This window comes from Cyanistes caeruleus, unplaced genomic scaffold (genome assembly GCF_971803275.1).
Source record: "Cyanistes caeruleus unplaced genomic scaffold, bCyaCae1.hap1.1 HAP1_SCAFFOLD_119, whole genome shotgun sequence".
In the NCBI taxonomy this organism is placed as follows: domain Eukaryota; kingdom Metazoa; phylum Chordata; class Aves; order Passeriformes; family Paridae; genus Cyanistes; species Cyanistes caeruleus.
Window position 1 is genome coordinate 132,558 of NW_028255918.1, and position 13,070 is coordinate 145,627.

The window sequence follows — 13,070 nt, forward strand, 5'->3', positions numbered from 1 at the left end:
ACAGAGTTTTGGCCACCCCACAGGGTGAGCCCTCCGAGGGAACCCCATTCCTCCCAACCTGAGCTGAGAACATACCCAGCAATTAGTTACATTGAGTATTTTGGCTACTTTGAGCTTTAAATTTTCAAAATAATTTTGATGACTAATGCCTTGATTAAACTTCAGAGGTGTTTCTCGCAAACAAAGATCCTGTCTGACTCTCAAGATACAACTTACAGGTGTTGGGGGTTAGGTGTCCTTTATTTTCTATTTAGTTCTGGCTTGCCTGTGGAATTTTTACTCATGACTTGCAGGGAAAACTTAATTGCGGGTACCTGGTGGGTGCTTGAGGAAAGATAAAGAGTTTGGCTGGGCCCAGGGGTGGAAGGGGGCAGGAAAAGGGGAGGGTGGGGACAGTTTGGTGGCTTCTTCAGCTTCGGAGAAGAACACTTTGGGTGCAGAGCTGTTGTGGTGGGGAGAAGGGAATTTCGCCATCACCCAGATGGAGCTGCTGCTTCTTCTCCTTCTTCCCTCTTCATTGGTGGCCTCGCACCCCCTGTCCTGCCGGGACGTGTGGCAGTGCCAGCCACCGCCACGGAGCTGCTGATCCACCTCAGCCACTGGCCCAGGATCTCAGCTCATCCCTGCTGTTCCAGCTGAGTGTTCCTCAGAGCCCTGCAGGAGCACCAGCACTGACTGCCAACCCGAGGGGGTTTGTGAAACAAAGCCTCTCCTCCATCCTTTCCCGTCTCAGTCCAGAACGCTGTCACGGGGTCCCTGGCTCTGTTTTCTTGCTAACGTTGTAGTTATTGCTGTTTGTTTGCCTGGTTATAAATATTAGTAAAGAACTGTTATTCCTATCCCCAGATCTCTGCCTGAGAGCCCCTTGATTTCAAGATTATCATAATTCGGAGGGAGGGGGTCTACGTTTTTCATTCCAAGGGAGGCTCCTGCCCTCCCTAGCAGACACATGTCTCCAAAAACCGAGACATTTCCATGAGAAAATTTTACAAAGTTTTCAATAAAATTCTTATTGATAAATTTGCCTCCATTTCATTTCTAACAAGCTGTTCCTAAAGATCCCGTCAGGCTGTCTTAGACACTTTGGGCAAGGGATTCCTTCCAAGCTGGGCCACTTGGGGGGGGGATGGGGGCGGCCCCAGGGCGGAGGGCAGGGTGTGCAAGGGCCCTTTGTGACACGCTGCAGCACGGTCACCATGGGATGGTGGCAACGGGAGCAGATGTCAAAGGGCCCTTTGTGACACGTGCTGACATAGGAGCTGGCGGTGACAGGGCCACGCCACAGTGCTCGGTGCACGCGACGGGTCAGGACGCGCCAGAGCGGTGCTGTGAGGAGCCCCCGCACAGCGCACTCCTTTGTGTCGGACCTGGAGCTTTTCTGAAGCACTATTACTACAGGTGACCTCGAGGCCAGACCACAGGTCTTGCTGACCTGTGGCCTTCCCGAGACTTCCTTCTTAAGGTTCTCTTGAGGGCAGACCGTGGGACTTGGTGACCTGGAGCTTTTCCGACGTGTCGCCCATCCCTGCAGTCTCTGCCCTTGAGACCAGACCACAATCCCTGTCGAGGAGCCTCCTGTCCTTCTGGCACGAGCCCTCAAGACCCAAGTGCAGGACTCACTGTCTTGCAATCTTGCCAGGACTTGAGTCTTGCAGGTGCCTTCCAGGCACGACTGCAGGACTTGCTGACTCTGAGCTTTTCCGAGCCATCTCTCCTGCAAGCAGCCATAAATCCAGTCACTGCCATGGAGCAGCGACCCCCAAGAGTGCCCAAGTTGGCCTGGCTTGAGGAGGAGGAAGAAGAAGGCTCTGGAGCTGTCCTGGCACAGGAGACTGAAGAGGTGCAGGAGTTCCAGGCACCACAGGAGGGTGAGTTGCAGAGCTCGGCCTTAGGGCTAGTGCCTGTTGCCAGCTTGGCCCCATCCCATTCCATGCCATGCCATCCCCTGGTGCTGTTCCTATGGAAAGGATTGGAGAGTCTGGAGGAAGATATGGAGCAGCGACCCCCAAGAGTGCCCAAACTGGCCTGGGTGGAGGAGGAGGAAGAGGAGGTCGAGGAAGAAGGTCCTGGAGCTGCCCCAGCACCAGAGACCGAAGAGGTGCAGCAGTTGCAGCCGCTGGAGGAGGGTGAGTGGCAGAGCTGGGCCACAGGGCTGGTGCCTGCGGCCATCTTGGCCCCATCCCATCCCATTGCATCCCATCTCATCCCATCCCACACTGTCCTGTGGAGACACACCCATGGACAGCACAAAAAAGGGGCTGGGGCTGCCCCCGCAGCAGTGGCCGTGCTGCATCCCCTGGGGCATCCCAGGACTGTCCCTGCCTGCGGAACGCAGGGCTGGGCTGTGCTCTCCGGCCTCTCCCGCAGCCCCTCAGCTCTGGCTGCTCTTTGCCAGATGCAGCCATGGACGGCACACAAGAGCAGGACACCGCCCGTGGCCGCTTCCGCAGAGCAGCGCAGGTACCTGCAGCCATCCCCACCTGCGCTGGGCCTGCTGGCACTGCTCAGCCCAGCACCGCACTTGGAGCACTCCATGCAACTTCCCTGCCTTCCTGCCCTTCTCCTACAGTTTCTTTACCAATTCATCACGAGAATTGGCAAGGAAGACACCAGACCTATGGACACTGAGGTCAAAGCATCCTCAGAGGTCTTGGTAGAACAAAGCAGCGCTGCCCAGCTGGATCTGCTTGTAGAGACGGCTCTTTTCAATCCAGAGCAAGTAAGCAGCCTGTGGCCAGCCTTTGATCCTCCAGCAATTGCTTGGCTTTCCCAAGCCACGCCTGCTGCTCACTTGGAGCTTTTGAGGCCATGGCAGCGTGCTGGAAGAGAAGCACTTGTCTGAGGAAGAAGCTGGGCACATTGCTGACTCCCTCTGCTGGCATTCCAAGTCTCCCTGTGCCTTCTCCAGGTGCCCGGCGTGGTGAGGTACATCCACCAGTGGCTCATGGCCAATGAGGCTGCTGAGCACAGGATGGACTGGGCCCTGATGCAAGTGGCCGAGGCAGAGCCCGATGATGTGGCCATCACTCTCCTGCGGGTGGCCCCAACGTGTGACAGGTATGGGGCCCAGCTGCCCCGAGGCCTCAGGGCTCCCCAGCCCATCACCCTGTACAGCCCGGCCCAGGGCTGTGAGCAACACAGACTTCCAGGGCCCTCTGGCTGCTCCCTTTGCCAGCCCTGCTACAAAGTCGGCCCCCGAGCCCACTGCCGTGCTGCCAGCCTGCCCCTCAGGGGCCTGTCCCCACAGGGCTGGGCTGCCTGGCTGCTGCTGCCGCTCAGGGCCAGTGGGCACAGGCAGAGCTGGCGGCCAGCTCAGCTCCCCGCTGCTGCCCAGCCCACGGTGCTGTGTCTGACCCCGCAGAGCTGCTATGGCCATGTGGACGACCATCTTGCTCTCGCCCTGGATTTCAGAGGAAGTGACACCGCTCCTCATCAATGTGGTGGGGAGCTGGCCGCAGAAAAACCTGGGCACCTCTGATGGGGACAAGACGGCTGTCTTTTCCCTGACTGTGAGTTTCTGGAGCTGGCCTTTGCTCACCACAAGGCCGGCCGCCTCTCCAGCAGCTCTGTTGCCTCCTTCCCCCACTGCATCTCCCTGCTTCAGGCACTGGCCACAAACCTGGCCTAGGGGCAGCTTCAGGGCCACCAGGCCCGCTGCTCCCCCTGCGTCTGCCCCGGCCTCTCCCTGCCACGCTCAGGCCCCGCCACACGGACGCCCCGGCACTGAGCGCTGTCTCGGGCTGCTTTGTCCTCTGCAGGCAACTCTGGTGATGTGGAAGATCCTCCAGGGGCCCTGTTGCCCACAGATCCTCACAGTCTATTTCCCCCGCCTCTTTGTGCATCTCCTCTTCCAAACGTACTTCAGTACTTTGTATATGACAGAGGACGTCCGTACCTTCTGGAAGGAATGCCAGGAGCAACACGGCCTCTCCACCAGCCCCAACAGGTGCTCCATGCCACTCCTCCTGTACCTGCCACTTCCCCAGCCTCAGAGCCAGTGCTCCCAGCATCACCTGGGCTTTGCTGTGCACACAGGTTTGCAGTGCAGACCCTGAAGGCCCTGCTCTGCAGTCTCCACTTGGAGCATGTGGTGGTGGCAATGGAACGCAAGCGTGGCTGGGACACGCTGCTCTGTGCTGACACCCACCACTATGCCGTGGGTCTGCTGGCCAGGTGAGCCCCCCTTCTCCCCACTGCCTCTGACGTTTGTGCCCCTTGCCCGGGATGCCCCCCACAGTCCCCGTGGCCATGGGCCTGAGGACCTCGTCAGCGAGGGATGGCCAAGGAGACTGCAAAAGGCTGTGAGAGGAGGGTGCCCAGGAGCAGCCACATCTCACGGGCCCAAATACCCTCACAGAGTGCTGGGGCAATAGGACAACTGTGTCCATCAGTCCTGGGAGAGGTTTTTCGCACCCTTGCTGAGACTCTTTCTGCCATTTTCTGCCTTCCAGGGTAATGCGCCGTGCATCCGCCCACTTGTGCAAAAGCATCTTAAGCTACCTGCTTGAGGTGCTCAGCAAACCGTTGCCACACTGGGATGTCTCTGCCATGGCATTCCTTGTGGAGGTGAGCCTGATGGCCAGCACTACCTCGCTCAGCTCCCTGCCAGCCCTGTCCCCTGGCATAGCCACAGCTGCCTGGGACGGCACCCGCGCCCTGTGCTACTGCCTGGGCCCAGCCCTGCGCACTTCCAGGCTCCTGCCGGCCGGCTCCCCTCTCACTGCCCTGTGCCTTTCAGCTCCTAGATTGCCTGGACTTGAGTGACTGTGGTGACAGCCTAATGGAGATCTTGTATAAGTACCTGTGGTACAACTCCACAGAGATGCATCACCAGGTTCTCAGGGCTCTCCTCCTGCTAAAGGACCGTCCCTCCATGGTGAGAAGGGGGCAGCAGCTGAAGCCGTGTGGGCAGCATGAGGCTGGGCAATGCTGTCCCTTGGCCTTGGCTGGCCTTTGCCTTGGGCGCTGAGGCAGCTCCTCGCAGCTCTCCTGCCTCCTGCTTCAGCTGCCCGAGTGCTTTGGGACAGCCCTTTGGCCTCTGGGCCCTGCGGCAGCTGCCCGGGCTTTCACACCCTTGTGTTCTGCACAGGCCGAAAGAATTCAGAGCCTGACAGGAAGACTAGTGCACCTCCTGTGGGACTTGGACAGTGATGTGGCCAGGATGAGCATTGCTCTCCTGAGCTATATTTTCCTGGATGAAGACACCCCAATATCCTGGCGCAGGGCCCTGCAGCTGGCTGAGCCGCTCCTGAAACTCCTGGACAATGTAAGGCTCTGTGCCCCAGCCACGGCCACTGCCTGCTGCCCGGACACTTTGTGCCCTGTGCATTTGCAGGCCTGCGCCAATGTGGGCCACAAGAAGCCAATGATGAGGTCATTTTTCCTTCCTTCCTTTCATACAGCCTGATAGCCAGGTGCAGCTGCTCTCCATGTCTCTCCTTCGAAGAGTGATGTCTTCAGCAGAAGAAGAAGGAAGAAAGCCCCTGAAGGAACGAGTGTACCAGAGCCTGCTCCCACTCTTTTTCCACTGCCAAGATGAGAATCGGCATGTGGCAGAGGTGAGGACTCCTGGGCTGCTGCTGCGCCTTGGCAGGGGGCTCAGCTGCCTCCTGCCCTGACGCAGGCTTGCAGGCTGCAGCCTCCTCCAGCCCTTGGCACTGGGACACTCCTGTGCCCTGCCTTGTGGGGCCATTTGCGGCTCTCTGCTGCTTCCCAGGCCTCTCGGACAACGCTCCTTCGCGCGGCTGGCTTTCTGAAGAGGCCAGACCTGGAAAAAGCTGTGAGGAAGGAGAAGCTGTGGAAGTTTGCCAAGCTCGTGGTAAGGGCGGGCTGCAAGTGCCAGCCAAAGGCTAGAGAAGCCCCCTGGCCCCGGTGCTCAGTGTGTGGGGCTGGCAGCTGTGCCCCTGCCCACTGCTGCACCCGGGGGCCGCACGGCTTCTCAGGGCTGGCCGGGCACGGGAGGCCGGGGCGGGCCGCAGGCAGCAGCGCCCGGCCGAGGGACAGAGCCCGCGCCAAGCCTTCCCTCCTGCCGCTCTCTCCAGCTGGCAGACCACAGGATCCCCTTGGCCCAGCACCTGCGCCGGGCCCTGCAGTACCTGCAGGACCCACAGGAGACCCTGCGAGCGGCGGCCATCAGGGTCATCGGTGAGTCCCGAGCCCGGGCTCCCTCCCCGCCCCGCCGCAGCTCGGCCCCAGCCCCGGCTGCTGCCCCGGAAGCGGCACCTGGGCCCGGCGCCCTGGAGCCCCGGCTGCCCTCGGGGCTGCTGCTGCCGGCCTCTGGCAGCCGTGCCCTTGGGCTGGGTCAGGATGCGGCAAGGGCCCGGGCTGAGCCCTGCCGGGGCAGGAGGCCGTGTGGCCGCAGGGCTGGCAGCGCCGCTGTCAGGGAGCTGTGCTGCTGGGACCCTGACAGGCTCTGTGTTCTCAGGGATGGCCGGGGAGCAGCTGAGGGGGCAGCACGCAGAGCTCCAGGTGTTGTGCAGAGGTGAGCCATGGCAGCGGGCTGGCAGTTGGCTGTTGGGGGCAGCTGCAAGCCCTGGCCAGGCTGTGGAGGGCTCTGCTCCCTGTGCCGATGAGGGGCGGCGTGGGCAGAGCACAGCGAGATTTCAGGGCCACGTGGGGCATTTGTGGCCAGCAGCTTCGGGCTGACCCCCTTGGTCCCTGCTCCCTCCTGGCCAAGGCAAGAGCCGGCTGGCATGGCCCTGGCAGGGGGCTCTCGCTGGGCCCCCACAGCTCTGGGATCTGACCGTGGCTCTGTTCGTCTCTCTTGCAGCCCTCGAACGCCTGACGGAGGACAGAAGCGGTGCCGTGTCAGACCTGGCACTTGAAACGCTGTATGTCCTCCGGGCCATCCAGAGTGCCCGTTACTCCATTCTCCAGAGGATGGAAGACCAAATCCTCAGGGCATGGAGGACACGGCCTCGTCTGTCGGGCCTGGGCTGGCTGCACTGCTGGAGATGTGCTCAGCGCTGACCTGAGAGGCTCTGTCTTCTGGGGCCACATGGGCCAGCCAGGATTTTTTATATCATAAGGGTTGCTCTTTTCCATTTTTCTCTTCTTTTTAGTATGTAAATAATGTAGGATATGTTAGGGCTGAGAGGCTCTATCTTCTGGGGCCACATGGGCCATCTGTTAGTTTTTGTTTCATAGAGATTGTTCTTTTCTTCGTTTCGTTTCCATCTAGTATGTAAATAATATAGGATATGTTATAAACCACAAGAGTCCCAAGACCTTTCTTTTGCTGCCCAGGGTGTGCGGGGCATAGGGGAAGAGAGGGAAAAGGGTTCTTGTGTTCAGCAACCTGCCGGGGCATGCGGTGGTGCAGGGGAAATGGCCAGAAGCCCCTTGGCCTTTGGTGGTTGTGCTGAAGCCACAAGCCCTGTGGCAGGCAGGAAGCGCCATCTGTGTCCTGCTGCCCGTGTGTTGGTGCCGTGATGGCTGAGGAGCTGCTGGAGCTCCTGTGGGGCTGCGGCGCTGCTGCCGGGCCAGGCTGGGGGAGCCCCTGAGGGCACGGGGTGCTGGGAGGCTGTGAAGGGATGAGGGGCTGCGGAGGCCCAGACGGGACAAGGCAGTGGGAAGGCACGAGGGGGATGTGTGAGGGAGTGGGTGGCAGGAGGTTCCAAGGGGACAGAAGGCCCTGGAGGAGCCGGGGTGGTGGGAAGCCCTGAGGAATTGGGTGTCAGAGGCCATAAGCAGCCCCCGGGCAGCCGCCTGGTCCCTGACACCCGGCTGCTCCGGTGCTGCCCCAAAATATCCCCCAGGCCTGCAGCAGAAGGCCTGGATGCTGGGACACCACCCCAGCAGGAGGGTGGGGACAGCCCGAGGTGCCCAGGCTGGGCTGGCTGGGGACATGGAGGGCAGGGGGTGCTGCCAGGCCACAGCCACTGGGTGCCTCCAGGAAGGGGCAGTGGGCAGAGGCAGGGCTAACGGCCAGCCCGGGCCCTCGTGGCTGCCCAGGCCACGCTGCTGTGACCAAGGCCCTCCTGACACAGAGCTCGGGGCCCACAGAGCTGCTGCCACCATGGGGAGGGTGGCGATGTCTCCTCCGGCAGGGCTGCCCAGTGGCTGCTGCCCAAGCGGCTCTGGAGCCCACAGAAACAGCAGCACAGTGTGCCCAGGAACAGCAGCAGCCCCAACGTCGGCACCTGCGCACTGAGGCGTCCGCAGCAGCCGGGTGCCAAACAGGGGGAAGCTGTGGGCACAATTGCCTTTGCTTTGGCAAAAGGCTTCAGCAGAGTTGGCCACAATGGCTTTCTCTTCACTTGCAGCCTCACAGCAACGCTTGGCAGCTTCAGCTGCAGCCTGTGCCCGTGACTGACTTGGATGGCCGTGCTTGAGGGCGAGCTCGCCTTCCACACTCAGGTGCCCCAAGGCAGCGGCATTGGCACCATCCTGAGTGAGAGAGAGAGAGAGAGAGAGAGAGAGAGAGAGAGAGTCTGATGGGGCAGCTGCCCTCCCTCTCATCTGTCCAGGCACCTTAAAGACACATGAAACCAAATTCTGGACTTGCTTGGAACAAAGGAAGAAGCAGCATGTGCTGAAAAAAGCAGGGACTTACACGGCTCAGTTTTGCTCTCCACTTGGGCAATCCCAGAATCCCTGAGCACTTGGTGTTGCAAAGTAGCATCAACATCATCCAGTCTCCAAGCACCCTGCCATGGGCACAGGTGGTGTGCAGGCACAGCTGTCACTAGAATTGGGAGAACACTTTTCCATGTTGACCTTTTCCTTTCCTGGATTTCAAGCAGAGATGAAAAAATCATCTGGTGAATGACAGGTGAATAGTGTAGCTCACAGAACTAGGAGTAGGAGTCTCCAGTGGCCCATGGTGTGTCCATTCAACCATTGTTAGATTGTCCAGTTGGAGCTCAGCGCGGTGCAGCCCGGGCACAGGCACCAGGCTGGTCCATTTCAGCATCCCAAAGTCTTGGTGGCTCCCTGTGCACCCATTGTCTCCTGAATCCATTCTTGAATTCCCAGTTACTGCTGTGCAGGACATGAGAACACAGGAGCAGCTTGTTTGGCTCATTCTTGCCTTTGCTGCTCCTGCCTAAAGGAATCATCAGGACTATATGCTGATGGAATGGGATCGCCGAACAGCAGGGACTTTGTCTCTAGAGTCTAAAACTAAAACCTTGTCTGACTGTTCAGACACTCTAAAATCCAGGGTGAGAATGACAGCTTTGGTATGGAAGAATCCTAGAAATCTTGACTTGTGATTTTTCTAGTCAAGGATTTGAATGCCAATGTGGAAACTACCAAAATATTCAAACTTGTTTTCATTGGCAACCCCTTTGAAATGGCATCAGCACACCTCCAGGGGACAGGGTATGACAGTGGGGACAGTACTTGGCAGCTCATGGCTTCAGATGTGGGAGGTAAATATTTTGCCTAGGTACACATTTAAGTTCAAGTTTTCCCAGGGTTTGGATTGACTCGTCATTGCAGGTAACTTTAATCAATGCAAAAGGATGTAAAAGCAGAGTTTCTGGAGAATGTGCACTAGGGAGGAAATAGGGAGAAAACCTTGAACACAGCCAGCAGGCTCTGGAAAAATTGATAAAAATTAAAATTAAAAATAGATGTAGCACTGTGACTGTTCAGACAGGACTCTTTGTGTCTGGAGGTGATCGTAAAACATTTTAAAATCTTAGGAAATTCGGGAACTCAGAAAGAAAGTTAGGCTTGACAAGCCCTGGGAAAAGTAGGCCCTGGAAATGTTAGGCCTTGTGCTTGCTAAAGATCATGTGAAACTGCACCTGTGTAATCAATATATGATAAATGATAGAATTGTTAGATGTGATTAGATATAATTATTGTTTAAAGAACATGAGGAACAATGTTAGGGGGCTGGGGTGGGATCACGAGAAATCCATGCTTGGGTAAAAACAATGCATACAATAGAACAATGTAAGTTTAATAATTAATATGTAAGTTGTATAACGATAGAGTATAAAACATGTTCAACTCAAAAACAAATCGGGTCAGATTTGGGTCTGTGTACCCCTGACACCCAGAGCTCTTCAATAAAGCACCTGCATATAATCATTGTGTGATGATGTGTGTTCCTGAACTCTAACATTTTGGTGACCCAGATGGGACCTTGTGAGTGCTGCTGAGCGAGCTCGCGACCCGATCCTGCTCCAGCCGGCACCGAGGGATTCTCGGGGAGCCCATCGGCCGCGACCGTCTGCGCTGCTCACAGCGTCCCCAGGAGAAGAGGTAAGGAGCTTTCACTTTGGTTTGGGTGCCTGCCAATAAGACGCAGCAAAAGCTGCGCTTGGTTGGGCTAAAGGAATTCCTGTTGGAATGCCTGGGCGCCGTCCGTCAGACGACTGCGAAAGCGTTGCAGGTTCGGCATTTGTGGTGTCTTGTAGTTGTGACATGGAGAAGCTTAAAGGGGTTTTGGGCAGCAATGCTCTCATAGCAGGAACTTCTCCTTTGGGGTGCTTCTTAGCACATTGGAAACAAGGTCACTTTGGGGAAGAATTACATAAGGCTAAATTAATTTTGGTGAGATCTCCCCACGGAAAAAGACCCCTGTGACACTGTCTCATCTGTTGGTAGCTATAACCTCTCTCTTTCTTTACTTTGTTTTCTTTCTCCTCTCTCTCTCTCTCTCTCCCTCTCCTCTATCACATAACCCTTGTTATCACTAAAATAAATGTACATTATTGCTGTTGTGATTTCAACTGAAATCCCTTGTGTCCTTTGTGCCCTCTGAGATCAAACAAACTTCTCGCGACTCCCACTGGCGTTAGCGAATCGTGACATTTAAACTGGAGTCACGGACAGGATTTCTGACAGACAGAAGGGGCTGCAGGTTTGTTGTGCAGTCTGTATTAGGGGAAAGATGTTTTGCTCCAGCCGCACCCAGCCCGACACTCCCAAGAGAGTGAGCGGTGTCTAGAAAGCAAGGGGGGCAACTCGAATTTCCCACAAACTGCACACGCTGAGGTGAAAAGCACCCCACACTCACTTGAGGGCTCTGTCTGCAGAATTTCACAAATGATCTCTTAGTGCAAAAGGGTGGGAATGTTTTTGTTGTTGTTGTGTGTGTGAATTTTGAGTGCTTGGTGTAGCAAAGAGACAATCAGAATTTTAAACTGAAAGAGTGCCTCCCAAGAAGATTTGGTCTTTTTACCCACACAGGGAAGCAAAAAGCAGTGTGTGTGTGTGTGTGTGTGTGTGTGTGTGTGTGTGTGTAATTGAAGTTTATACCTCCCTGTAGTGGTTTTTCCTTTGTAAAAATGACTGAAAAGGGCAGTGCAGAAGTTAAAGCTGCATTTTATGCTCTGTTAGCAAAACACAATGCCAGACCTTCTCCAAGAGGGGAAAAGTGGGCGCTTAGTTACTGGTTTAATTTGGAAAATGTGATTGATAGAGTATGTTCTTTACAAGATGAAAGAAAATTTAAATTGGGGAAAAATCAAACTCTACTCTGCTCAGTTTTGGGAGCTTGTTTTACAGCAGCTCCAAAAACTGGCTTTAAGCAAAGAAGTGAGGAAAGAAGAGGGGGAAACCCCTCTCCTGAATCAAATTTACCCTCCAAAAGAGCTGATTCATTCCAGTAGAAATGATGGACCTGTAAAAATGGCAGAAGAAAAATCAGAGAAAGCAAAGGTGTTAGATGCATTGGTTCTCTTAAGGAAAACCCAGACAAGAGAAAAGAAATCTCTCACTCCAGTATTGGTGGTCACTGGAGATAAAGAAGGGGGTCCCCAGCAAGGTAATAGATGGCTTCTCACTTCAAAGTTGAGTGAAGTTGTTTCTAATTGGCACTGTCCCAAGTTCATTGTATGGAATGCCCCATTGGATAACCCAGCACAGCTCCACAGGCTCTGGGCTGTGAGCCAAAGCCGTCTCCTTCTCAGCTTCTGGGAGTGGAGCCCAAAGAGCCTCAGAATCAGGGGAACTGGGAACTGTGCCTCTCCTGGGTGAGCAGAGAGGCAGAGGTTGCTTTTATTTCAAGTGCTCACTAGAGATAACAAAACTGGAGACATACTGATTACAGCAATAGTGTGTAGAGAATATTTGAACACAAGGTGGGCATGATATTTTAGTAAAGGCCTGTCTGCACAAACCAGCCTTTGGTATAAGTTGTGATATTAAAGGCTCATGTCCTTGAAACTTTCCTGAAGCAGAGAGAATGAAGCAAAACAATATCCTTGTGTATAAGAGAAAAAATGTAAACCTGTGTGGATTAACCAAGAGTAACTTGCTTAGCCCGGGGACCCTGTAAAACCCTATAAAAGTGTGCTAAAGATAGAAATAAATGGTGTTCTCCATACTTCTGTGAAGACTAGGCTGAATAGTCTGAGCTGTTTCTCCATAATAGTGGGTCCTATACATCCACTTTTTACTTTTGTAGTTAACACTGGAGCCCAAATTTCTGTGTTGACCAATAAAGACTAGTGCAGGATTTGAGAGTAATAAATGGAATAACTAAAGATATTTACCCAGTGGGAGCTAATCCTTGCACATTGTTAACATCTATAAAAGAGAAATAGAAATGGTTTACTGTACTTGATTTAAAAGATGCCTTTTTCTGCATACCCCTTGACAAAAAAAGTAGGTAACTGTTTGTCTTTGAGTGGGAAAATCCAGAAATAGGAAGGAAAACTCAGCTCACTTGGACACGACTCCCACAAGGATACAAGAACAGTCCAACCCTATTTGGAAGGCAGCTGGGGAAGGAGCTGGAGATTTGGACTGAGAATGGGCAAGTAGTGAGAAAACAATACCTGCTGTTACAGTATGTTGATGGTGTACTGATAGCTACAGAAGAGAGAACAACCTGCATAAAGGTACCGATTGAGATTTTAAATCTGCTGGGAATGGCAGGATATAAGGAGTCTAAAGAAAAGGCACAAATTGCCTGGCAGAGTGTGATTTCCCTGGGATGTGAAATCTCACCAGGGCAATGTAAGCTGGGTATTAATTGTATTCAAGCTATTTGTGCTATTCCAGAACCCCAGAACTGCATGAGCTGCGAGTCTTCCTTGGGATGACAGGGTGGTGCTGCCTGTGGATCATGGACTATGGACTAATTGCAAAAGCCCTGGATGGGGCCC

General features: G+C 54.9%; 1 protein-coding gene across 2 annotated transcripts in view; it reads left to right on the forward strand.

Moving 5' to 3' along the window:
- Positions 1–1,280: 1,280 nt before the first annotated feature.
- LOC147646147 (maestro heat-like repeat-containing protein family member 7) overlaps positions 1,281–13,070 on the forward strand; it is a 30,369-nt gene continuing 18,579 nt past the window's right edge. The window contains exons 1-17 of one of the 2 annotated variants that reach the window (XM_086873870.1): positions 1,281–1,474; positions 1,546–1,868; positions 1,968–2,126; positions 2,396–2,460; positions 2,570–2,719; positions 2,909–3,057; positions 3,362–3,509; positions 3,759–3,946; positions 4,036–4,173; positions 4,452–4,566; positions 4,739–4,876; positions 5,090–5,266; positions 5,403–5,558; positions 5,717–5,818; positions 6,042–6,144; positions 6,425–6,481; positions 6,770–7,212. In XM_086873870.1, coding sequence (XP_086729996.1) covers positions 1,745–1,868; positions 1,968–2,126; positions 2,396–2,460; positions 2,570–2,719; positions 2,909–3,057; positions 3,362–3,509; positions 3,759–3,946; positions 4,036–4,173; positions 4,452–4,566; positions 4,739–4,876; positions 5,090–5,266; positions 5,403–5,558; positions 5,717–5,818; positions 6,042–6,144; positions 6,425–6,481; positions 6,770–6,969 — 2,169 coding nt within the window. In that variant the 5' untranslated portion in view covers positions 1,281–1,474; positions 1,546–1,744 and the 3' untranslated portion in view covers positions 6,970–7,212. Of the gene's footprint in view, positions 1,869–1,967; positions 2,127–2,395; positions 2,461–2,569; positions 2,720–2,908; positions 3,058–3,361; positions 3,510–3,758; positions 3,947–4,035; positions 4,174–4,451; positions 4,567–4,738; positions 4,877–5,089; positions 5,267–5,402; positions 5,559–5,716; positions 5,819–6,041; positions 6,145–6,424; positions 6,482–6,769; positions 7,213–13,070 lie in introns of those variants that run through there. The other variant, XM_086873869.1, reaches the window with a different exon arrangement.